Here is a 24,611-nt window from a genome sequence, read left to right as displayed (position 1 = left end):
TAGGTGCAGCGAGGAAGTCCAGTACCAGAGGGCTAGATCTACTTGCAGCTCTAGGTGAACGAGTAGCTTTAACTTCAGACGGACGGCTTATCACTTCGCCAGTCACAAAGGGACTAGACAACTCGGAGTCTCTTCCGGAAGACATTAGGAAATGTTTGAATCCTTTACATTAGATCTTGAAGTACCATATGCTTTAGATGATTATAAGGCAATACTTCACATTCTGGAACGACCCTGGTGGGACAGATTATGGTACGTGAAATCAAGATCGACTTAATAACCTCTATAATATTAATCTTGTGATAGTGGGTATCCCTCTTGTATCAATTTGTTTCTGTGCGTTGTCTGGTCTGAGCTTGGATGTAACCAAAAATATGACTATTGGACAGACCGTTGTACAACACATGAACACAGTGACCAGTTGTCTCTTGTAACTCTACGCCATTACCGTATCTACGCTGACTGTTCAAAATCTAGGGATCTGGCAAGAAATTCACCTCGCTAGTTCGCGAAGTCTAATACAGTGCGGTTCGAGCACCAGACCTTGGAGACATGTACGGGACGCAATACTGTACTTACGTGTTCGACCTCCAAAGCTACTCAACATCCCTAGCTATTTAATTGAAAGACGCGGTGATCTTTCTGAAGTCGACTGTGGAGATAACCTCCTCTACCTACTCAAAACTACGAGATTCGCAGAATGTGCTAATCCACACGATCGGATTTTCGCACTCCTTGGATTGGTCGACCCGGACGATGCTGCGCTAATCAATGCAGACTACAAGCGATCCATCGTTGATTTATTCAGAGACGTCTGTCTAGCCCGAGTAAAGCGCTATAGCGATATATGGTTTTTGGAACACTGCGATTGGTCAACGCATGGACAAGATCATGGGCATCCCTCATGGGTACCAAATTGGTCTACGTGGCGTCCTACAGACGTTTTCTTTAGACGAGCTGCTTCCGGATCAAGCAAGTGTCGAACAGATGGTATACATGGATCAGAGCTCATTGTCGATGGTGTGCTCTGTGGAATCGTGAAGAAAGTGGGTGAAGAGGCCCCATCACAGGGCGGTATGAGAGGGACCCTGCGATTATGGGAAGAGATTGCAAGAATTACCGACGATGAGTGGTCAGAAAGATTCATAGAGACTTTAGCATGTGGTGACTCTGAGGAAAGTTGGCCGAATTATGGAAATCCAACCCTCGAACGGTACCGGAAGGCCTACTTCAACACTGATGGGGAGCCACTGGTCTCTGAGAGGATTAGAGATCGTTCTATATTCAGATATAGTGATACTGGATTAGGGATTGGCCCCCCAGGGGCAAAGATAGGTATGTACAGAAGAGCTTTTCTTCACTTATCAGTATTCTTCTTCCATTCCGTCCATTGCTCGAATGAAAACTGAGGAATTATCCACTGTCTCACGAGCTTGAGACATATTGTGTATCTAATGCTTTCGTACGCTTACCATTGCAAGTAGGAGACATATTGGTTGTTATCCTAGGGTGCTCCTTCCCAATGGTGCTTCGGAGATCTTCTCTGGACCAAGAACCTGCTACGTACGTGGTAGTGGGGCCTGCGTACGTTAGCGATCTTGGACACTCGCAAGCTCTTTTGGGATCTCTACCTGATGCAATCAAAGCGCATATTGAAACCGATTGGCAGGGCTTCGACCTTCAAGCATTCGAATATGTGATCGGCGGTACCATGTATGATGATCCGCGATTAGGTCCTCTGCCTGACGGATGGAAATTTTTGAAAGAATACGAACCGAGCCAAAAAGAATTGAGAGGATTTGTGGACACGAACACTGGATGGAAGACTTGGGAGGATCCCAGATTGACACCAGATGAACTTCGCAAGAGAGGGACGAAATTGGAAGAGTTTGTTCTCGTTTGAAGGTCTGCTTGTAGCCCATAGTAAATTTATGTCCTGGCATGCGGATAACCAATTTTGAGTTGAATTCAGGTATGTACAATAGCAAAACTTACGTTACAAGTAACCGAGGAATATTGGTACTGGCCGTATTTCTGTTTCGAAGATCTGTATTCTGATCTATGGCGGCCACTTCCCATCTTGATTCCTCATCACAATCAAAAGTCCCTAAACCCCTTCCCCCACTAACCATATCCTCCCCTTCTTCCTCACCTCCTCACTATGTTTCACCCACGCCCCACTAGCATCCACCCACTCCCCTCCCCAAATTTCTTCTTACACCACTCTAGCACCCTCCCCAGCTCTACACGTATCCTCTCCTCAAGCTCCGCCTCTCCTTCTTGTCCCCCTTCCTTCCGAAACTTCTCAACATCATCAATCAACCGTTGCGCAGCACCCTTATCCTTCCCGTAAACAAACTCCAAAAAGCGCACTCCACCCGCCGCCTTCCCCTTCATATCTTGCACGACGTTGAAATCAAGTCGTTGAGCTCCCTTGTGCTTCGGGACCCAGCCGTCGCTCGCGTCCTGCACATCGCTAGCCCACGCCCGTGCGTTGGGCATGTCGCCTTCGCTTCGGTGCAGGACTGAGTGGAGGAGCATGCCCTCGATTGCAGGTGGTGCTTGCATGTGCCGCACGAGGAAGTGTGCGGATGGAAGGTCGGTGTTGAGGAGGTGGAGTGTTGCTTCTAGGGTGGGATGTAGGAGGAGGGATGATATGGCGGGGGTTAGGGAGGGGTGTGTGGCGTGTGGTGGAGGCTTGGTGAGGTGGACTGATGGAACGAGAGTTTCCAAGAGGCTGGAGAGTGTTGCTTTGGATTGCGTCATGTTGGATATGTGATCGTGGTGGTTGATATGGTTGCTATAGGTGTTCAATGAGTTGACGGATCCACGCAGAAGCTTTCGTACAGCGTGACAGGACTTTAAGCTTGCGTACCTATGGTAGCTGATGGTGCCTAATTGTGCGCTTCGAGATATCCTTGGACTTAATTCTCCCGGTTTCGATCTACTGACATTTTGGGGCGCAGAGCGAAGTCGGAACGATTACGTCATGGACTAAGAATGTACTTGCATTCAATTTCAACGCATCAATGAAGAGTAACCAACACTTGTGACGAACGAGAATACATGTTAAGCAGTCACCATAAGACGGTGCTGACCTGTCAGATCGAATAAGCAGCAAAGCTATCCTACCCTTGACGTTACCAGCGTCCTATCACCTTTTATGGGGTTTAGCACACCGCCACCGTGGTCGATGAGCTCAAAGGCTTCTTCTAGATGAAGTTGCCCTCTATAGGATAAGGTGATGATGACTTGTATCGTAATGTCGACCTTCATGTAGACATATTGTCGCGATGTAACTAACTAGCCTAACGTGAGACTTACTTGATTTTCTCGAGAAACCGATCGGATCATTCACGAAATAGAATTCAAGACAAAGAATGAAGACTTGGAGTTCAACTTGATGTTATATGCGATAGGAGTGGATGTATTCATAGTTATTTAAATGCCGTCAGTTCCGTGGGACTAACAACCATAAGCCAAAAACTGAGTGGTCTGGCGGCATCTACACGTACCTCAATCTTACGAATCATGCCCCCCCAACCTGTTCATAGTTATAGACGACATCAAGGTTTGACAACAGCCCGCAATCAATCGAATATGCCATTGAATATATCGCAGACCTCATCGAGCACGCTATCAAGACTAGAATGTTCAGAGCCGAACTCACCGAGAAACGCATCAAAGCGACGTACACTGACCGTGCGCAAGCTCTTCCGGCAAACGAACTCAACAATCGAATAATTAGCGTCAACAAGCATATTCCAGTAAAGCAGAAGCGCAGTATCGCTCGGTCCAACGGTCCAACGCCAGGGTACAGGAAGTGATATGCTGAGGTAAACGCTAGAGTATTCTGAATTGTTGCTTGTGAGGTAGCAATCTCGTATAAACAGGGTACAGACTGATGGTATTACAACAAGCGGGGGCAAACCAGGACTTGTAAGAGTGTGCAGTCCTTGAAGGTGGATATCTCGGAAGTTTGTGGTTATCATTCAGAAGTGTATTGCTGAAGAGGAAGCGCTTGGGTTAGATGGTTGACATGATGCCTACTGGAGGTATAAAGGTACGGTCTGTTGCTATCAATGATGTGTTATACAACTACCGTTGATTTACATTTGCTATAACGTCCAAACGAGTACCAAGTATGTGCATAACGTAGAAACTGTTTGGGTACCTTGTTTTGGACAACAAGATCGTCGCGTTAGGTTTTTCCGGGGCTTGCTGGTGTAATTGGAAACAGGTCCTGTATAAGTAGCTGCGCGGTCGGTCGACTGGGTTCGATATGCAATCCTTCCGCTCGTTATAAAGTGATGAGCCGCTTGAACTGATATATATCAGATTATCTTCTAGATCAGAGTATCTGTTTTTGCAAAGATCAATGCAGCTGAATCATTGGCCTGCAGCATTTCGGTGGTTGACATTTCCGCGGACCTATGATGCACGCGTCTACCAGAGTGAAAAACTTACCGCGCCATCAGCCAATGAAAGTTCCTCTATAGGGTGATTAACCCCAAGAAGTGAAAACATGCGGCAATGCTTTCACGTCGAAGTGGCTGGCGCCCTTCGCCAAGAATGGCTCTGTCGCCAGACGCCACGAGGTGTTTATATATTCGCCAGACACACTCTGTACCTTAATTCTCACCACTCTGAGCTCACTCAACGTCGACCGACCTGAGCTTGCAGAACTGCCACAGAAACACATCCACATTCTCTCCGATTCGCCCTGAATACCCTCTGGTGCAATGGGTCCCAAACCTAGCCAGACCACGCCTCCAGAAGCATCCCTTGCGGTGCCAATATCCGAACGGTCCACCGAGGCAGTAGGTGACGATAGGCGAGCCTTGTGCGAGAAATACAAGCGCAACGGACGAACATGTAAGTATAGTCGAGCACTTCATGCCGTGTTAAACAACCCAACATCACTTCAACCTACATTCCTAATCTCCTTCGCGATAATGGCATCAGCCCTTGCTAACACAATACTCTCTGATAGTCATGCACTGGGTCCGTTGCGTGAGCAAATTTCCCATAAGGCAATGGAAGGAAAACGGCGACACGCGGGTCGATCTTGTGTCCTTCAAGAAAGGGGTCAACAACATTGTTGAGCGGCAAATCCAGCTGCCAGACTACGTTCGAACGGCCCTGGCTGATGCGATCGATCAACGCCAGAAGGTCACAGCGGACTGTATCGACGCGGAAAAGCCTAATCTTTCCATATCTACCTTGCGGCACCAGCATTTCACCGAAGAATTGGCCCATATTAAGAGTCTTCTGGATACGATCGAACAGCCTGTCACATCCTTCGACAGTGGCAAGTCTTCAACGAATGCGGCGAACACCAACTCTTTCCGTCTTTTGGAGACCGATGAAGACAGTCTCGAAGACGAAGACGAGAACGAGACCATGTCATTTGAGGGCGACGAACTCTGGCAGGAAATCAAAATTTCCGAAGGGATGTCGCTATTGGTGTATTTGCTTTCTCAGGGTATATCTCCATTCAAGGCCGGGGTGACCAGTCCTGGCTCGCTCGCAGCGGCCGCATGGGTCGCCGTAGCGGCTGATGCATTGACGCTCGGTATCTTGAGCTCTATGATTTCGCAGACCGGCCTTGACTGGGCAGAATTGCTGAAGAAGATGGCCGAGATGCATGCAAAAGGCGCGGATGAAGCTTTACAAATTCTTCCTCTACACCAGTATGTCGATCAATTCGTTCGAGCAGCCGAAAAAACTTTCCCGACTTCCTCGTCCACCGGTATCAAGGCTGAGCGCAAGAAGCTGAATCCGGCGGCCACGCAGAGGAATCAGAGTGATCTACAAGATGCTCAGCACACCCTTGAGCACACGGCTAGTGCATTAAGACAGCTTCTTGTTGATTCCATATCAGTGGACAAGGCTGCTTCTAATGTTGATGACCATAAAGCGTGGCTATCCCAAATCTGGCACCAGAACCTTCCTCTAGTCTCAGCATTCAGCCGCTACATTGCCTCCAAGAACAAGGAGAACGCAGTCTCGGCTACTGTGGATGCCATGTTCTTGCTCCAGACGACTGCCGCTGCCGAGCGCGCTTCAAATGGTGACATGACCCAGAAATCCTTTCGAGAGGTAATCGGCTTCGCCAGGTCGGTTAAAAAGGTTGTAAAGGAAATACCACAATCCATTCAGATCCTTTTCGAACAGACGCTCATATGGACACTGGACGAGGTTTATGACTTCTGTGGCCTGATTGAAAAGGTCACGATGAGCACTGCCACGTCTTCCCCTTGGGCGCTTGGTACACAGGTACTGCAAATACTAGAAGTCCTAAATGGTGCGACTTTGAGCATGATCCACCAGCACAAGCTTGTAGGCGCTGTTGTCCACGCCTACAACGCTCTTCGATGCAAGGTCAAGAACTTCAGGCCAATCGGGATCTTCGAGGCGCTTACGATGGTGCTCCAAGCTGAAGTGTTTGTCGCAAAGACCCCACCCACAACTGGCTTTTCCAAGGCGTTTTCTGACTACGTCAGTAAGCGTCCCCCAGTAATAAGAGGCATCTTCGAGGACAAAGACAAGAAACGCGGTAGTCCTTCGGTCGTACATCGGTACCCGTTTCCATGTCTACAGGTTCAGGACATGCTTCGGCGGAAACTTCGTGGGGCGAGCGCCGACCCAGCATCTCTTCCCCTTGCGGCCGAATGGAACATCATCCATACCATGGAACAGACGCGATACACTGCCGAACAAGAATTCAACGGTGCCATTCCTCTGGCACGCGTGAACTTTATTGCCGTCTTCTTGCTGTGTGTCGAGGCGCTGAGGAAGTTCGACCTGTCATTGGAAACACCGCTCACTCCTGAACTAGCTTCGAGTATGGTCGGAAAGATCGAAAGGATCCTGGGAGAGCTGGATAGAGCGGGAGATGGCTTGGTCACCAGTACAGGGTCCGTAACTGTACTTGCCGCGGTATTTCGGACGTTTGACAGCCGCCTAACAGAGGATGTTCTGTGGTTTAATATGTAGGGATGCGAAGGTAGCAGTTCTGTATGTACTAGAGGAACAAAGGCTTAGCTACGCTGTTCGTAGCGTCTCGAGCTTTCAACAACACCCGATATAAGACCGATTCTTGTAGTCGAAGATGTAGGGGCGCGAGGATGCCGATTGATGATGTGTTGGAGGAATGACAGGGAGCTGCACTGGCCGCAGGCATTCTATGATCGAAGTTGTAGGAGGGGAAGGGAAAGATCATACGTATATACTTTTCTTTTTGGAAGGAACGGTCGAATCCGGCTGCAGTCGACAATGGCACAGAATCCGTGACTGCACTTGCCGCGGTGTTTCGATCTTTCGACAACACCCCAAAGGACGACATTTTGTGGTCGAAATTATAGGGGTGCAAAGGGGTATCGTTTTGAGGGAACCTTTGAATCCAGCTACGATCGTCGAGGGCATGGGATGCGGAAGCTGAGCTTATCGCAGCTTTCCGAACTTTCGACAACTGATCACAGGATGGCATTCTATGGTCAAAGGTGTGACAGCTTGCAAATGTCGAATGTATTTGCATGTAGCGGGGAGGTTTGTTGTCGCCTGTGTTTGGTCAGCTCCAGCGTAACTGGAAGGCGCCGTAGCGTTCGGAACGCAACAACTGCAATATATCAATCTGTTTCCTCCTTTTCTTTCTTTCAAGTCGGCGTTAGGATGTGAGAAATAGGATTCATGAACCACAAACGATCAAGAAATAGAATCGTTCTCAGAACCGCTTTCGAAAGTATATAGTCATAAATAGCGTAGAGAAGATCAAAGATGCCATCTTTTGCCGTGCTCTTGCTTGATTTTTAATCCAAATCAATACCCATTTCCCAAGGAAGTCGAATTTACTGAGAACAAGACGGGCATGTAACTGTTCTTGATGAAACGTAGGATCAATATGATATAGATTCACGAAAGAAGGAGGAAAAGGTGGTTTGAATGACCAAAAGAATTGCCCCGGCAGATTGAGGACCATTCTGAAGTTGATGAACGAGATCAGAGCTGGAGAGGAAAGAGATTGCGAGAGCGAAGATGTAGATGGAAGACTCAATGTTGCATGTCTAGAAAAGGCAATCGTTCGCGATATCTTGGGAAGTTGCCACGACTGTGCTCGGTTTATCGTAGGAGCTGCGAGTTCGGACAACATTGTCGCAGAGATGCTACGAGTGTCAGCAAACTACGGGATTCGCATCCTATTTACCGTAGCCCGCCGCCACGATCAGCTATACCTTGGACATCTGAATGAACGATCGGGAGCGAAGCCGACTGTGGCCGTACTCTGACCCCTCTTTCGCAGCCCCATAGAACATGGGACTAGCGATTGAGTGTGGGGGGAAACCTCGGCGCGCATTCGGGTGTACACCGAGCCATCTCCCCTCTCCGCCGAGCTAAATCCATCTTATCACCGGCAGTCCCGCACTTCCACCGAGCGTCGTCCATGCTATCAGCGCCAACCCCGCGTCACGACCGCGCGACGACCGAGTTTCAACGGCGCTGGCCTGGAGATACATCGCTCTGGCGAAGCTGGACCGCCCGCGCTCCGCTGCGAGACACGCCCGCGTGTCGCTCCTGCCAAATGCCACCCTTTGGCCGTTCTAGGCCACCTACTGTGATGTCGCTGATGGAGTTTCGCCTCACCATCGCGCTGTCTATCTCGATGGGGCAACTTGTCCCGGTCGAAACCGGCATACGGCTCTCGAAGAGCTCTGGAGATGGGCAGGAGGCACAGATGTATTGACCATCAGCTTCACGACACGCAGGAACTGAGAAAGCCGTGGTAGAGGAGCATTCCGCACAAAGCTGTCCTCGGAATCTAGCTCGGAAAGCTACCCCTCAACGCTGTGGGAGCTCCCACAGCTACAAGGATGCGGCATCGGCGTCACAACTAGGCGCCGAGGAGTTCCTCGCGAGTACCACTCAGGAACAGGCACTACGGATGCAATTGCATGGTCAAGCTTTGAATTAAGCGGGTATGCAGGGTGGGCAGCTCGTCAAGCGCCTCCTGCCGACGCGTAGCACGATTCGCTGCGACCCCGCACCATCTGCGATCAGAGGCATTTCCCAAGACGACCGCAACTCCCGCGCCCGTGGTGGGCCACTCGCTGCGAAGCCGCTCTGCAAGCTGGAGTGGGGAAGCTAGCCAGTAACTCTGCAAATGACCAGAGACGGGGCCTCGATGCATGCGCGCAAACGAAATCGCTGGCTGAGAAGGGTATATAAACCCCCCTCATCCGTACTTCCGTTCTACATCCTACCCCAACTCCTTTGTGCATAAGCCTACATCCAGGGAAGCACTTTGACCTTTACGTCACGAACTACTGCAAGAGGTACACTACGACCCCGGACGCCATCCTTGACTTTCCACTAATCCGGGTTGCGTCAGGATCACGTACCGTGTCTCCTGGTATATAAACCACTTCGAGTACCTCTCACAGCTTCAAGCTACTCACTTTACACACAATGGTATTTCTCCGCTCATTCTCACGGGTTGCCCGCCCTGCCACCTCCCTCCTCTCCGCACGAGCCGGTCCTCGTCTCACCGGAGGAGCCTCCTTCGCTCGCCAACCCAATGCGATCAGAACGCTGACAGCAACTGCTACACAACAGGGCAAAGTACTTCTCGTACTGTACGATGTAGGTCAATTCCAACCCAATTGAGCCTGACCATAGCTAACAGCAACAGGGTGGCGTCCACGCCGAGCAGGAGCCCAAGCTCCTAGGTACCACTGAGAACGAGCTCGGCATCCGCAAGTGGATCGAGGACCAGGGACACACTCTCGTCACCACCTCGGACAAGGAGGGCGAGAACTCCAAGTTCGACCAGGAGCTCGTCGACGCAGAGGTCATCATCACCACTCCGTAAGTCGATGCTCCTCCTGGGCGATTTACCCCGCATGCGCGCTTCCGAATGCGCCCCGCTCGCCCACCCCACAATCTGAGTACCGAAATGGAAATTGTGCATTTGGCTAACACGGCGGATCCGCAGCTTCCACCCCGGTTACCTCACTGCTGAGCGTCTCGCCAAGGCGAAGAACCTCAAGATTGCCATCACCGCTGGTATCGGTTCCGACCACGTCGACCTCAACGCCGCCAACAAGACCAATGGCGGTATCACCGTTGCTGAGGTCACTGGCTCCAACGTCGTGTCCGTCGCTGAGCACGTGGTCATGACCATCCTCACCCTCGTCCGCAACTTCGTCCCCGCCCACGAGCAGATTGCCGCCGGCGAGTGGAACGTCGCTGCCGTCGCTAAGAACGAGTACGACCTCGAGAACAAGGTCGTCGGTACCGTCGCTGTCGGCCGTATCGGTGAGCGTGTGCTCCGCCGTCTCAAGCCCTTCGACTGCAAGGAGCTGCTCTACTTCGACTACCAGCCCCTTTCTCCTGAGAAGGAGAAGGAGATTGGCTGCCGCCGCGTCGAGAGCCTCGAGGAGATGCTCGCACAGTGCGATGTTGTCACCATCAACTGCCCGCTCCACGAGAAGACCCGCGGTCTCTTCAACAAGGACCTCATCTCCAAGATGAAGAAGGGCTCATGGCTCATCAACACCGCCCGTGGCGCCATCGTCGTCAAGGAGGACGTTGCCGATGCCCTCAAGTCCGGCCAGCTCCGCGGCTACGGCGGCGACGTCTGGTTCCCCCAGCCCGCGCCCAAGGACCACCCGCTCCGCTACGCCCAGAACCCCTGGGGCGGAGGCAACGCCATGGTTCCCCACATGTCCGGAACCTCGATCGATGCACAGAAGCGCTACGCCGAGGGCACAAAGGCCATCCTCGACTCATACTTCTCCGGTCGCCACGACTACAAGCCCGAGGACCTCATCGTCCACGGCGGAGACTACGCCACCAAGGCGTACGGCCAGCGCGAGAAGAAATAAGCGTTCTTTCTTGTTGCATGATTCCCACGTGTGTTTCCTAGCTGTTCTACAAGGAGTTGGGAGGGTATTTCTAGGTGTCTGTCCATAACCAATGCATATCTATGAACTCCTAACTTTGCCCTCCGTGAGACGAATTTCATTATAGTTGAAAACTTACCAGATTTTAGAACCTTATCATACATCTCAAATCTAAATTAACATCGCATTCCTATCCCTCAGTTTTCCGCGTCCCAAACTAACAACTACAGACTCCTACACACGCCGCACACCTCAAATCACAAACTGCCAACCTCCCCTTTTCATCAACTTTAATCCGTTCTTAACTCTTAGTGCTACCAGCTTTAGGAATTATGTTATGCCCAATTGTTCCCTCTATTAATCGTTTTCGTACTACATCCGGCAATCCATCTACGACACTCTCAATCCCACCCTCAAATCTTGATCCAAGCAGGAACTTCATCTAACCTATCAACGACATACTCCCCTCCCTTAAGCCCATGAACGATTAGACAAGATCTTCAGCTACCTGCCTCAAAACCCTTATAATGCCGGCTTACCAGAGATGAAAAGAGCGAGACGCCCGGGGCTACGCTGCATTTACCTTCTATCTATGTATGTATCTACCCGTCACTCGTAGCACTCAGGGCTAGGATCAACCTTCGTAATGGACAGACTTCTAGCACATCATGCAGGTGTGCTTCAGACAATACGTGATGTACACGTCCACCCAAGCGTTCCTCTTCGTCAAGTAATCCACTAACCTCAAGCTCCTCCATTCCAACACGCTCTACCTCCCAACCTATCTCAAGCGGCGTAGAACCCTTTCTCAGCGTAGCAGCGTAGTACAAGGCCCAGCATACATTATATTAACTATTACACCACACGACGTACTTTTCTTTCTTCATCCTCACCAATTATCAAATATGGCCATGCTGTCCGGAGCGAGCGTCAGATTAGTTCTCTATTTGAAACCTATACATGAGAAAAATTGCTGGGTATGCGTCTTACTTCAATGACTTGATGACTTGACTGGAGGAAATGAAAACGGGGAAGAGAATGCGCAAGACGTCGTTCTGTGTGGATTCTGGACGTATTAGTAATATGTAATGTGTACTTGTACGCAGTTCGGGCTCGTTCGTCTGTTTTCGCTTCAAGGGGGTGCACGTGCGCGAAGGGTATCCTAAACCGAGCTCCGTTTTCAGCAGAGCAGTATTCGTAGGCGATTAGGTATAAGCTTTGAAGTTGCGGTGTGGGATTGGAATGGGTAGGACTTAGCTTTTGTTGTTGGTGGACTGTTTCCATGTGTACGTGGATTGGAGTGAATAGAGGAATGGTCGCAGCCTGTTTTTGTGCTAGGTGGGTCTCGAGTACTTCGAACCTCTTGTATAGTATAGTATGGTTGATAGCTACATATACCTAATACTACATTCGTCCTGCCCTCCGCTGTATTGAAACCGAACATATAGTCTAACCGTCTATTTTTAATCTGAGTCTACGCAACTGAAGTCGAGCTGCGAACCCCGCTGCATACTCTTCTATCTCGTCCACGAGAGATCTACTCCACCCCCGTGCCGCTTAATACACTCTAGGTCCAGCACCTTGATACTGCTTAACATGTCGTATAAATGACCACGGTCTCACCGTCCTAGCGAAGGGTTTTAGGTTTACCGTAATATCTTGTCTTGAGCGATCGCTGCGTGTAACGAGGACGGTAGAGGGGTGGAAGGCTGAGGCTGAGGCCTGTGAGGGGTGAGATTGCGCTGGTGGTGGGGTTGGAGCGTTGAGGGTGGATGGGTGAGGGAGAGGAGGAGCTAGGGGAGAGTGGGGTTGGGGAATAGAGGGAGCTAGGGGAGGAGGGGAGGAATAGGAGAGGAGGTTAGGGAAGTGAACGGGGGTTAGTACTTTTACTGGGTTATAGGTGAAGGGGATAGAGTAGAGTGAGAGGGATAGGAAGGGCATGAGTATTCGACGCTTGGATTGTCGGTAGGTGCGGTCTGGTGTTTAGGGTAGGCACATCTAGGTACTCTTGGTAGGCGTTACTTCTGGACGTAGCAGGTGATGCGTAGGGGAACGAGCGAGACGACAATGCATTTGGGGATGTTACGACAAGCCAGTCTATTTGTCGTGAGCCGCCTTTCCATCATTTCCTGAGAGAAGTTTAGTGACTAAAGGGCAATGAAGTGTGTGGCTTGCCGGAGTACGGAATCGTCACCACCAGGCGCGTACAGAAAAGCATATGTACGATGCGTGCAAGCTAGACGCGAAAGAGGGTATATAATGCGTATGCAAGACGTGTATGCACAAATGCCTGCGCCAAGTATCAATATCTACTAGAACCGCGTTCGAGATAACGACCGCCGTCGCTCGTCTTCATGCTCGTCATCGCTCTCGTCCTTAAACCCCTCTTCCAGCTCCCGGCTCAGCCTCAGGTCATCCACCATCATGCTTCTTCGCTGTTCCAGCGCTTCTCTCCTGCGCTCATCCACCGGGTCGAAGCCCACCATGCCCTCGCCCTCCTCATCATCGAAGAGGCTATCCTCGTTGTGCTCGCTGACGCTCCCGTCTACAACCACTTGTCTTCCTCGTGCCCACCCCGACGGAACGAAGAGATTAGCTAGCGCATCGAATATCTTGGTCCGCCAGGACCGGGTGCTGTCAGCTACGCCGGCGGACATGGGGAGGTACTGGCTGTAGCGGCTGCGGTGGCGGCGCACAAAGGGGATGATGGCGTAGGCGAGGGCGACATAGAGGATGGCGGCGAGGAAGAGCGGTATGAGGAGGCTCTGGCACGGCGTCAGCGACTTCAGCTGGACGTGGTGTAGCTGTAGCGTTGTATAGCAAGCACAACGTTGCACTCCGAGTAAGGGCGCCTTGTCGCAGCTGTCAAGTACTCACCTTGACCAAGTGTAAGAAGCCGGCCATCGTGTAGAGTGGAGCGGCTTCAGCTGTCCACTGCTGAGGAGTGCTCCGAGTGTTCGTGTATGCGGGGCGCTAGGGCCGTTCGCGGTAGAAATGTACGTAGTATGTATGGGCACGCTGCTTGGTGATTCTGACACCTGCAGCTTTGCACGACTGCCAGCTGTTAGACAGCACCACAGGCTCTAGACGTCAAGAGGTGAAGTCCAAACAGACTTGAGATGGGATGTGCAGGCGGCGCAGGAGGGCGAAGCGCACGCCGAACATGCGCCACGGGGCGATCCAAGCACGCTTCAGGGGCGCCTTGAATGGCGTTTCACAGCCAAATGCGGAAACCTGGGAGGAAAGCGACAGCACGCGAGACCAGCGCTCCTCAGCTGCGTGAGAGCTGCAGTACCTGCATACGACCCTGGAGACCGTCGCGAGGGTCTTTAGTAATTCCCCCTTAATGCGCGAGGCGCCATCCCACTAATCCTAGACTCGGCACCACGTCGAGGTTCCCCGACCGCAACAGCGACCCGCATCGCAGCCCACCACGACCACAGACCAGAGCCGCAGCAGACGAGCGTTCACGCCTCTGCCCCGCACACCACGTTTCAGGCGCCCTGGGCCGCGAACACTGGCTGTTGACGCCTATCCAGCCAACGCCCACCGCGGGCACGCACAAGACCAGCGGCCAAGCAGTGACAGGAGAGCCGCCGCCGCATCGAGTCGCATAACGGCGCCGCGACGCATAGACGATGTTCTCAGGCACGTCGCAGGACAAGGGGAGGCAGAGTTCCGCGGGAAAGTTCTTCGGCCGCCGTCACCACAAGGACAAGGACAGGCCCAGCAATGAAACCCATCTCTCGACCCAGAGCCCCCAAGGGAGCGCCCATGGCTCGCAGTCGTCACGACACTCCCACAGACACACGAGCTCCGTCGCCTCTGTAGATCGCCCGCTGTCCCTCGGCCCGGAGCAAGGGCTGGCAATGCAGGCTGGCATCTACTCGAGCATACCAGTGCCTTCCTACGAGCAGAACAGCAACGCCCCGCGCCTGGTCGACGACCCCTACGGTGTACCCCAGCCTCACCACCTCGACAAGTCGACCGGTGACTACCACCAGTACCCCGTCTTCGATCCCTCCAAGATGCCCCAGAATGGCTACGCGAACGCTGGGCCGCCGCGCCCGCCACCCCACGCCACGGGCTCCGCAATGGCTTCTTCTCAGCCCGGCGACAGAGGTGTCTCGATCCAGCAGTGGGGCTCGGCAGGCCGGGGAAGCAATGGCAACACATACACATCATACACAGACTCCTCGAATAATACGCGCACGTCTTCAGACCAGGCGAGCGTCTACTCTAATGACTCCAGAAACCGCACCTCCAATGTCTACTACCCGCAGCAGAGCCAGTCTCAGTCTACCTTCTCCTCCATCGGCCTCGACGCCGGCAGCCTACTTCCCATGGCCGCATCTACGCCGCGCGATTCGCACCGCCATTTACTACATTCGAACCAGCCCTCAGCGTTTTCATCGACATCTTCTTTTGGCCAGAATGGCTTCTCGATACAAAGACCAGCGGATCATGTGGTGGAGCAGGAATTCATGAAGTTGATGGAAAGAAGAGGATGGAAGAGCTTACCGGAGCAGGCGCGGCGGCAGATGGAAGCCTACAAGATTGATAAAAAGTGGACACTGGTGCATCAGGATAAGCTGGCCGAGTTCAAGCATGAAGAAAGAAAGAGACAGACACAACGGCAAACATATGTGGGAGGCGCAAATCCGGACGTACTAGCGAGGGCGGAAGAGGAGGGCTCGCCGGAGTGGTACGTCAAGAAGGTTATGGATAATTCCATCACGTTGAAGCAGATGTCGAGCTTGGAAATCAGCCTGCGAACACAGCCAATTGCCTGGGTGCGAGGATTTATTGAGGCACAGGGTCAGATTGCGCTCACGAATGTGCTGGCCAAGATCAACCGCAGGAAAGGGCAAGGACCAGCACCTCCACCTAACTCGGTCTTGCAAAAGGCGGAGAATGATACTGAGCGCGAGTACGAGATTATCAAGTGTTTGAAGGCGTTGATGAACAACAAGTACGGCGCCGACAATGCGCTGCAATATCCCTCCATCATCCAAGCGCTCGCCGGCTCGCTCATCTCTTCGCGATTGAACACGCGAAAAGTTGTCTCGGACGTCTTGACCTTCCTCTGCCATTTTGGCGGTGGTACTGGTCACGAGAAGGTTTTGCAGGCGCTCGATGCCCTCAAGACGCAATATGGCGAGAATGGACGATTTGACGCGTGGATGCGCATTGTGGAAGTCACGGTTGATGGACGCGGAAAGATGGGCTCAATGGTCGGCGCCTCAGAAGAGGTCCGAAGCGGAGGTATCGGTGTGGAGAACCTGCTAATGGAATACGCAATCGCTACACTGTTCCTCATCAACATGGTTGTGGATAGCCCAGACCGAGACTTGCAGCTCAGAATGCATATCCGAGCTCAGTTCACAGGATGCGGTATCAAGCGTGTCTTCAAGAAAATGGAGGGCTTCCAGTACGATGTTATTGACAAGCAGATCGAACGGTATATGACCAATGAAGCTGTCGATTACGAGGAGTACCTGGAGGTGGAGAACAACTCCATGGTGGACGACGTGGAGGGCGAAGGCAAGGATCTCAATGACCCAATTCAGATCGCAGATGCGATAAACAGCAAGATCATCAACACTCGGGAGCAAGACTACTTCGTTTCGGCCATGCAGCATCTGATGATCATCCGAGATACCAACGGCGAAGACCGGTTGAAGATGTTCCAGCTCGTGGATTCTATGCTAAGTTATGTTGCCATGGATCGCCGTCTACCGGATATGGACCTGAAACAGAGTCTGAACTTCACCGTGCAGTCTTTACTCGACAAGCTATATACCGATTCGGAAGCGCGACAAGTACGAGACGAGGCAATCGAAGCTCGGCAAATCGCAGATTCCGCAATTGCTGAGCGCGACGAGGCCAAAGCACAGCTTGAACTGGGCGCAGATGGCTTGGTTCAGAAGCTCCAGAAACAGCTTGCAGAACAAGAGAATATCATCGCTGTAAGAGGGAGGCAGATCGAGCAGATGAAAGCCGAACTAGCTGAGATCTCAAGAATACGGGCCCAAGAGCTGCAGCGCAACGAATTGGAAACGCGTGAGCTGTACTTGATGCTTAGGGATGCTCAAGATGTTGCAGCATCAGCAGCGAAGAACAAAGGAAAGGAGGATCTCGGTGCTGCCGACCCTGCGCAAATGCAAGGCATTCTGGATCGTGAGAGGTTGATGGGCCGACTCGAGATCCAATTGCAAAGAGCGAAGACGCAGGCCACTCTCGAAGGCAAAGTACTAGGCCAGGTACAGCCGAGCGAGAAGCTAAGAGAGCTGAGAGAAAGAATGGAGGGTCAGACCGACGGCGACTTCGATGGTGTGGATCCCAGCTCCCTCGGCTCATCAAGAGCAAAGAGTGGTGTCGTGCGAAGGAAACCTGTTGGAAGTGCCTTTGACGACGACGAGGCGATGCCTGATGTTCTTGAGGATGATGAAGACGTCGTCATCGAGAAGCCTCGCCTCGTACAGATGCACAAGCCCAAGCTCAGCAATGCCGGTCGCCCTCCTACCGGACTCTTGGATGAAATCACGTCGAGAGTCCAACAATACGGCGACTCGGAAGCAGACGAAAGCGAAAGCGGTGCCACACCAGATGCTGAAATGACTGGGGCTGAAGGTCAAAGCGAAACACCCAAAGCTGGCGCACCTCCTCCACCGCCGCCGCCACCACCTCCACCTCCTGGTCAACTTGGATTTCCTGCCAACATACCTCCTCCTCCGCCCATGCCTGGCACCAATGCTGCTGGACCCCACCTCCTCCGCCTCCGCCCCCACCACCTCCCGGTGCACTCGGTTTCCTGCTGCTCCTGGCATTCCTCCTCCACCTCCTATGCCTGGTCAAATCGATGGCAGTATGCCTCCACCGCCTCCTCCGCCCCCAATGCCAGGTGCAAAACGAGGTGGCTTCATGCCAAAGGCACCTGCCTTTGGTACTGCTTCTGCGCACCTTACAGGACCCCGACCCAAGAAGAAGCTCAAAGCGTTGCATTGGGACAAGGTCGATTCGCCTAATTCAACGGTATGGGCAAATCATGGTCTGACTTCAGAAGAGAAAGAAGAGAAGTACCGTGAACTGAAAAACAAGGGTGTACTGGATGAGGTTGAGAAGCTGTTCTTGGCGAAGGAGATCAAGGCCATCGGCAAGAAGTCGGCGAAGAAGGACGACAAGAAACAGATCATCTCACGCGATTTGATGCACACCTTCCAGATCAGCATGTCCAAGTTCTCACAGTATTCAGCTGAGGATGTTACGAACATGATCATTCACTGTGACACGAAAATTCTTGACGATCCCGTTGTTATGGAGTTCCTGCAGAAGAACGATCTCTGCGATGTACCAGATAACGTAGCGAAGCTCATAGCACCCTACTCGAAAGACTGGACCGGGCCGAACGCGAACGAAAGCAAACGGGAACAGAACCCTGAAGATCTTACACGAGAGGACCAGATCTACCTGTACACCGCGTACGAGCTGCATCACTACTGGAAGAGTAGGATGCGGGCCCTTAGCCTGACTCGCACTTACGAAGCCGACTACGACGAGATCTCTAACAAGCTCCTCGAGATCACGCGGGTCTCAGACGCCCTGCGCAGTTCCGTCGGTCTGATCAGTGTCTTGGGACTTATTCTCGACATCGGTAACTTCATGAACGACGCAAACAAGCAAGCAACAGGTTTCAAATTGTCCACTTTGTCTCGACTGGGAATGTTGAAGGACGATAAGAACGAATCGACTTTCGCCGATCTTGTCGAACGCATCGTCCGCAACCAATACCCTGGCTGGGAGGACTTCACCGAGGAGATCAACGGCGTTGTGAAGGCCCAGAAGATCAACGTTGAGCAGCTGCAGACCGATGCGAAGAAGTACATCGACAATATCAAGAACGTCCAGATGTCACTTGATTCAGGTAACCTGTCTGACCCGACAAAGTTCCACCCTGAAGATAAGGTCGCCATCGTGGTGACAAGACACATGAAGGAGGCTCGACGGAAAGCAGAGCAGCTCCAAGTCTTCTTGGAGGACATGCAGAAGATGTACGACGACATCATGGCCTTCTACGGCGAAGACCCCACAGACGACAGTGCCAGACGCGATTTCTTCGCCAAGCTGGCAAACTTCGTCACGGAATGGAAGGTGCGTTCCCACCACTCTACCCTTTTCCCACATCAGATGCTAATCTCCGCTTAACAGAAATCCAAAGAGAAGAACATCCAGCTCGAAGATCTCCACCGCCGCAACGAAGCCAACATCCGCCGCAAAGCTGCTGGTCCCAACCCGCTTTCATCGTCTGCTCTCGCCAACGATACGGGCGACGCACCAAAGTCCCCCGCCAACACAGGCGCTATGGACGACCTCCTCAAGAAGCTGCGCGACGCTAAGCCCGAGGCACGCGACCAGCGTGATCGCCGTCGTCGCGCTCGCTTAAAGGATCGCCACCAGGTGCGCGTCGCAAGCGGGCAGCAAATCCCCGAAATAGGCGTCAACATGGAAGAAGAGAAAGAAGAAGACGCCGCGAGCGACGCAGGCAAAGCGATATTAAGTCCGACAAGTGAGGGCGGCGAAAGCAGCCAGAGCGCCGAAGTCAAGAGCCCGACTGATGCGTCTGCAGAGCCGGATGTTGCGGATCGAGCGGCGGCTATGCTGGAGGGTCTTACAGGGGGGTCCGTCAGCAAGGATGGAAGTCTTGTTATACGAAGGCGGAGGGAAAATGCGGATTCTGAGCGCGAGCGTAGACGGCGGAGAAGGCAGCAGGCTAGTACGGCGAGTAGTGTCCGGTCTGAAGACGCGGGCGGGCTGATGAGTCCTACGATTCCGGAAGAGGGAGAGGATGGCGTCAGGAGGGGCAGCGTGGTTAGTCGGGATGGCAGCGACGATGGGCCTCAGACGCCGATTACAATCGTCAGTCCGCCGAGTCCGGAGCAGAAGCGCGACGGGGACGACGGCGGGAGGAAGTTGCCTACGCCGCCGCCCGAGTCGTAGTTTACTCTCGCGGAAGCCTCATGTCAGCCTGACCGTTTTATGTACCGCTGCTGTTGTTGTTTTAGAAACGCATCGTTGGAAGCATAGCGTTTGTATGTCTGATCTGATACCTACTTTCTACGTTCTACAAGAAGAGAAGAATACCGCTTTTAGGATAAGAGCATCTTGAGGGTGGCTGATGCGGGGCGAAGACGCGGTGTTGTGCAAGGTACACTAGCATTGGGGGCGTTGGAGAGTGGGGGTATTGGAATGGGGTCTCTCTATTTAATACCATGATGTTGGATGCTTTCTTGAGGGTTTGCGTTGGGTTTGCGGAGCGTGATGGTGATGCCGAGGGGCGAGAGAGTGGCTGAGCTGGAGATGTTGAAGGCCACTCACATTCTCTACTGCTACTATGTTTCAGGTCACGACTACTCTGAGCGCCATCCCAGATTCCGACCTGAACCTCGTCAGGCTACGATACAGTTGCGGCGCGGGTACTGGCAGGGGTAGACGGACCCCAGAGCAGATCGTTTATTTGTTGTTTAGTGCTAGTTGTGATTAGGAATTAAGGTTCGGCTCCCCATCCAAACGTCCGGTGAATCATCCGTGCGTTCATATTGGAAGAGCTTGATCGACAAATTGGATTTATCTCATTGGGCAAAGGCCGACATGAAGCAGCTCGGGACAAGCCGACGGCTATGGCATGCATGAGGTTCACGATGCCGTTCCGACGTGGGAATGGCGCCGTTTCAATTGACCTGTCTGGGCACCGAATTGAACTATTGATTCGAGTGGGTCTTGAAGATGCGAGTTCGAACATCTTTTCTATCCGTATACCAACATTGTGAAAGATCTCTATCTGCAACGAGGATGTGGGGCCCAACACGGCACATTACTGGATGCTGTCTCAGCACTTACAGTCTACCATTTCCACGGTCAATTAGGGCAAGCTGACTTTTTGGATTCCACAATCAGATCACTAGCTAACATGACTAGTTGCCGTCGCTAAAGAACGTGCAGCCGCACGATCGCTACTAGGGTAATTAGTCCCAACTACGCTAATCTTGAGACGACCGGTCAGGTTGACGAGCGACGAATACGATATCCCCTGTTTCAAGATGTATCCGCGAGTCAACAAGAGAAACAATAAACATGCGATCCGAAGCCTCGTACGCCTGGCATGGAATACTGGTCAGTCTTGCGCTGATGCTTTCATGTAAGCATGGAGATGGCCGAACGTAGCATCTCCTACAGTCGAAGACAGTTCGCCCTGGATACTTGCTTGTCGATCAAAGCCTTTGGATGCATGTCAAGTCGGGGAAATACAAAGACGTGCAGCTATTCAGCGTTTGCTTGTCCCAAAGCGGACCGTAACTAAACCTATCGAAGCTCGATCGACTGGGATATGCTCGTCTACATGTAGGACTGAACCCTTTGAGTAAGCTTCGGAAGACCCTCATGCCAGAACTCCACCATTTGCCTAGGTTTGCTATGACAAGTCCAGCGTAAACCCACCACACTAGCTTCAGTCTCAAACAAGGCATTAGAACGCCTCAACGCCAACGTCGATGATCTTCGAGGCCATTGCTATTACTGTCTTTGCAGTCAAACAGTCTCAATATGTATAAAGTATTGTTGTCGCACTGTTGCTCACCTTCAGCCATCAAGGTCGACATTGGCGTTTTGCTATTGAGGTTTCTTCCCACGGGCTGAACATCATCTTGTCTTTCGCTTCCCTGTAACAGACTATCCTTCTTTATAATGTATATTTCACAATCCTTCCTTGCCATCCTGGCTACGGCTAGCACCGTCCAGGCCTTTCAGTTCTCCGATGTCACTACGACAGCTTCGAATGTTAAGCGTGGTCTTGTCTCCAAGCTCATGGGCGGCTTCATCGGCTTTCAGAAGCAGGAAGCATGTCCAGCAGTGTGGAGTGAGATTTCCACAACCCTCACAGAGCAGTTCCTCGCGGATGGGCAATGCACAGATGCTGCTCGCGCTGCTATCAGAGCAGCCTTCCACGACTGTTTCAACGGCGCCTGCGATGGATCGCTCATCCTAGCCGACGAGTGCTCAAGGCGGGAGAACACTGGCCTTGTACGTGTTTGCGGGAATCTGGGAAATCTAGCCCAGCAGAAGGGCGTCGGTGTTGGCGACCTTATTCAATTTGCTGCCGGTATGCTATTCTACACTTGGAAATCCTCTCCAACCCAGCCTATACTGACCGGCTCCCAGCTCACGCCATTAAAACTTGCCCCGGCGGACCCACTGTCCCCGTGAAGGTCGGCCGTACAGACTCCTCCGATGCCTCTCCCGCAGGCGTCCTCCCAACCGGCCGCGAGTCCGCTAGCGATCTCATCCAACGCTTCGCCGCCCGCGGCTTCTCCCCCGTTGACCTCGCGGCCCTCATTGGCGCCCACACCGCAGCCCGCAATCGCGCAACCGTCCCTGACAAAATAAACCTCACCATGGACTCAACCCCCGGCCAGTGGGACAACAAGTACTACCAGGAGACGATTAGTGGCAGAGCGCCTGTTACACTCCCCGGTGACAAGAGCATGGCGAATAACCCAATCACTGGAATTCCCATGAAGAGTTTTGCGGTTAGTCAGGGCACGTGGAGTATGGCGTTTGTGCCTGCTATGACGAAGATGAGTATGCTTGGTGTTAAAGGTGATGGGTTGGTGGATTGCACTTCTGCTTTGCCGGGAGGGAGCAGGAAGAGGGATGTTAAGCGATCAAATATGTTTGAGAGGTTGAAGTGGTAGATGGAAGGGTAATGCGTTGATATTAGGGCATGTGTGTACATATTATTAGGAAGATACCATGAGATTCTTGGGTGGCATGGCGTCTATGATTCAGATTTTTGTCAGACTCGTTGGCAGCGCTATACATATAAGGAGTCAATAATGCGTATTTGCTTTGTTCAAAAAGTACTTTATATGATTGGAATGGCTTCTCGAGTTCTAATGGAAAAGATCTCATAAACTTTTTGATAGCCTACGTGACTGGACGTCAACGGTCGCTCCGTCCTGCCGGTAGAGCCCCTCCAGCGCAGCATTTTGTAATTCCCAAACCTCCGAAGTCCCCAGTAATATATAACGACGCGATCTTAACTATCCCAAATCTTTAAAGTTCGTCCCAGAAGATCTCATCCGGACGCCGGCGGTTGAATGACTGCAAAGTCGCTTTCAGCCCCGCAGCAGGCCCTGCACCAACAGCCGCTTGACCTTTGACATCAAGTTGCTCGAGTGCCTGCACGATTCTTCCAACCGCATTGGATGCGCGCTCCAGGGTGAAGGGCATATCTTCGCAGTTTCCGAACTTTCTCAGCACTTCGGCGCAGAACAGGAAGACAGCGATAAAATTCACCCGCGCAAGAGGTTCGTCGCCGGAGAATTCACGACTGGCAGTCAGGCGCATCTGCTCCATCATGTCAACAACGCTCCAGTCTGCTATCGGTCGCAAGTTCGTTGAGTTGGGGCTGCTTGACTGCAACATTTGCATGAAGTCAGTCTGGTCTTGTTCGTCGAATGGATGTGGGTGTTGATGGACTACCGACGGTCCGTGGTATATACCGCCTTTCCTTTGCTCCCAATGGCCGTCAGCGCGGCGAGGGCGATGGGCGTCGTAATCCTGGAACGCTCTTGCAAAACCAGCCTTTGGTGCTGAGGCGTCGGGAAACAGATCAGCCTTCAAAATGCTTGCAATGGCTTCAATGATTGGAACCCCTTTGAATGTCGGATCTATACACGCCAAAGCATTATGCACGTGGAGGACAGCTCCAACTACGCGACGCTGATGGACCATAGCAGCTGTGGACGTGTTCAAGATGCCCAAAACGAGGAGTATCTGCGTTCCAACTGTCCATGGCAACGCGGTGGCTGTGGACCTTTCGTTATCCTTGACCATGTCTCAAATTTCGCAAACTTGGCCAAGCTCACTGAGGAGCTTTGGCTCAAAGTGATCTTTGATCAGCGGAGGAATGGACTTGACAAATTGCTCCACCGATGTGGCAAAGTCGACTCCTTGCTGGAACGCACCGTTGAACACCTTGCGACCGGACACTTGGCAAACGACCGAGCTCGTGTGCAATAAGAAGACGAAATCAACCGTTGCTATCAGGGCGTGGTACTGGGTCTGAGGCTCGTTACCATCACGCCGGGATGTGTCAAAGAGAATGAGCTTTTGCGCCAGTGGAAGCCGGTGAAGCCATTCTGCGGGTACCCAGGCATTATCGTCGATCGTTTGACATCGAATCCAGATATCCGGGATGAGTCGCTGTAGCAACGAAAGAGCTTGTGAAGTAGACGTCAACGGGCGGCCCAGGTCGGTTTCAATTTGGCCTGCTTCGACGGTAGCAGTGTTCTGCGACAATTCCATCGTTGGAGACATAATGGCATCAAGTCGCTCGAAAAACATTTTGGCTTTGGAAGTGAACTGGTCCACCGACTCATGAAGCGGCAGCAGCTGCAACCCGTCCACATTTCCTTCCGTCTGCAAATTTGCCGCAGCTTCCAGCAGCCCGGCCACATCAAGCTCAGTTCTGCCCATTATTTCATGGCACAAGGCGAGTGCCAGAGCCCGTGCTCCCGCCGTGACCCACGCCGCATCGGCGAGACCACGAGGAGTTGCAGCCCTGCTTCTGAATGCGCAGCAAGCCTGGCCAAGGACGTACGCGACCTGCATGATCCAAATGGCGAAGATCATTTCTTCCAATAGGGTATCACC

The 24,611-nt window shown here is 52.3% G+C and overlaps 5 protein-coding genes across 5 annotated transcripts; 3 read left to right on the top strand and 2 right to left on the bottom strand.

Annotated features, from left to right (window-relative positions):
• Nucleotides 1–2,166: 2,166 nt before the first annotated feature.
• N0V89_010183 (uncharacterized protein) lies at nucleotides 2,167–2,766 on the bottom strand (the record flags this gene model as incomplete). Its single annotated transcript, XM_056218928.1, has 1 exon — nucleotides 2,167–2,766. The coding sequence occupies one exon, from the start codon at nucleotides 2,764–2,766 to the stop codon at nucleotides 2,167–2,169; it is 600 nt and encodes a 199-aa protein (XP_056068193.1).
• A 2,229-nt stretch (nucleotides 2,767–4,995) lies between these two features.
• N0V89_010182 (uncharacterized protein) lies at nucleotides 4,996–6,999 on the top strand (the record flags this gene model as incomplete). Its single annotated transcript, XM_056218927.1, has 2 exons — nucleotides 4,996–5,004; nucleotides 5,044–6,999. 2 exons carry the CDS (start codon nucleotides 4,996–4,998, stop codon nucleotides 6,997–6,999), a joined length of 1,965 nt encoding a protein of 654 aa, XP_056068192.1.
• Nucleotides 7,000–9,465: 2,466 nt separating this feature from the next.
• On the top strand, nucleotides 9,466–10,883 carry FDH1_2 (formate dehydrogenase (NAD+); the record flags this gene model as incomplete). The annotated part of the gene is made up of 3 exons (XM_056218926.1): nucleotides 9,466–9,639; nucleotides 9,689–9,864; nucleotides 9,992–10,883. 3 exons carry the CDS (start codon nucleotides 9,466–9,468, stop codon nucleotides 10,881–10,883), a joined length of 1,242 nt encoding a protein of 413 aa, XP_056068191.1.
• A 3,656-nt stretch (nucleotides 10,884–14,539) lies between these two features.
• Nucleotides 14,540–19,898, top strand: N0V89_010180 (uncharacterized protein; the record flags this gene model as incomplete). The annotated part of the gene is made up of 3 exons (XM_056218925.1): nucleotides 14,540–17,498; nucleotides 17,542–19,052; nucleotides 19,110–19,898. The coding sequence occupies 3 exons, from the start codon at nucleotides 14,540–14,542 to the stop codon at nucleotides 19,896–19,898; spliced, it is 5,259 nt and encodes a 1,752-aa protein (XP_056068190.1).
• A 3,111-nt stretch (nucleotides 19,899–23,009) lies between these two features.
• On the bottom strand, nucleotides 23,010–24,337 carry N0V89_010179 (uncharacterized protein; the record flags this gene model as incomplete). Its single annotated transcript, XM_056218924.1, has 2 exons — nucleotides 23,010–23,743; nucleotides 24,334–24,337. The coding sequence occupies 2 exons, from the start codon at nucleotides 24,335–24,337 to the stop codon at nucleotides 23,010–23,012; spliced, it is 738 nt and encodes a 245-aa protein (XP_056068189.1).
• Nucleotides 24,338–24,611: the final 274 nt, after the last annotated feature.

The sequence above is a fragment of the Didymosphaeria variabile genome (genome assembly GCF_027946475.1).
Source record: "Didymosphaeria variabile strain IMI 356815 chromosome Unknown scaffold_7, whole genome shotgun sequence".
In the NCBI taxonomy this organism is placed as follows: domain Eukaryota; kingdom Fungi; phylum Ascomycota; class Dothideomycetes; order Pleosporales; family Didymosphaeriaceae; genus Didymosphaeria; species Didymosphaeria variabile.
Note: the sequence above shows the minus strand (reverse complement) of the source record. Positions and strands in the feature narration are given on the sequence as shown.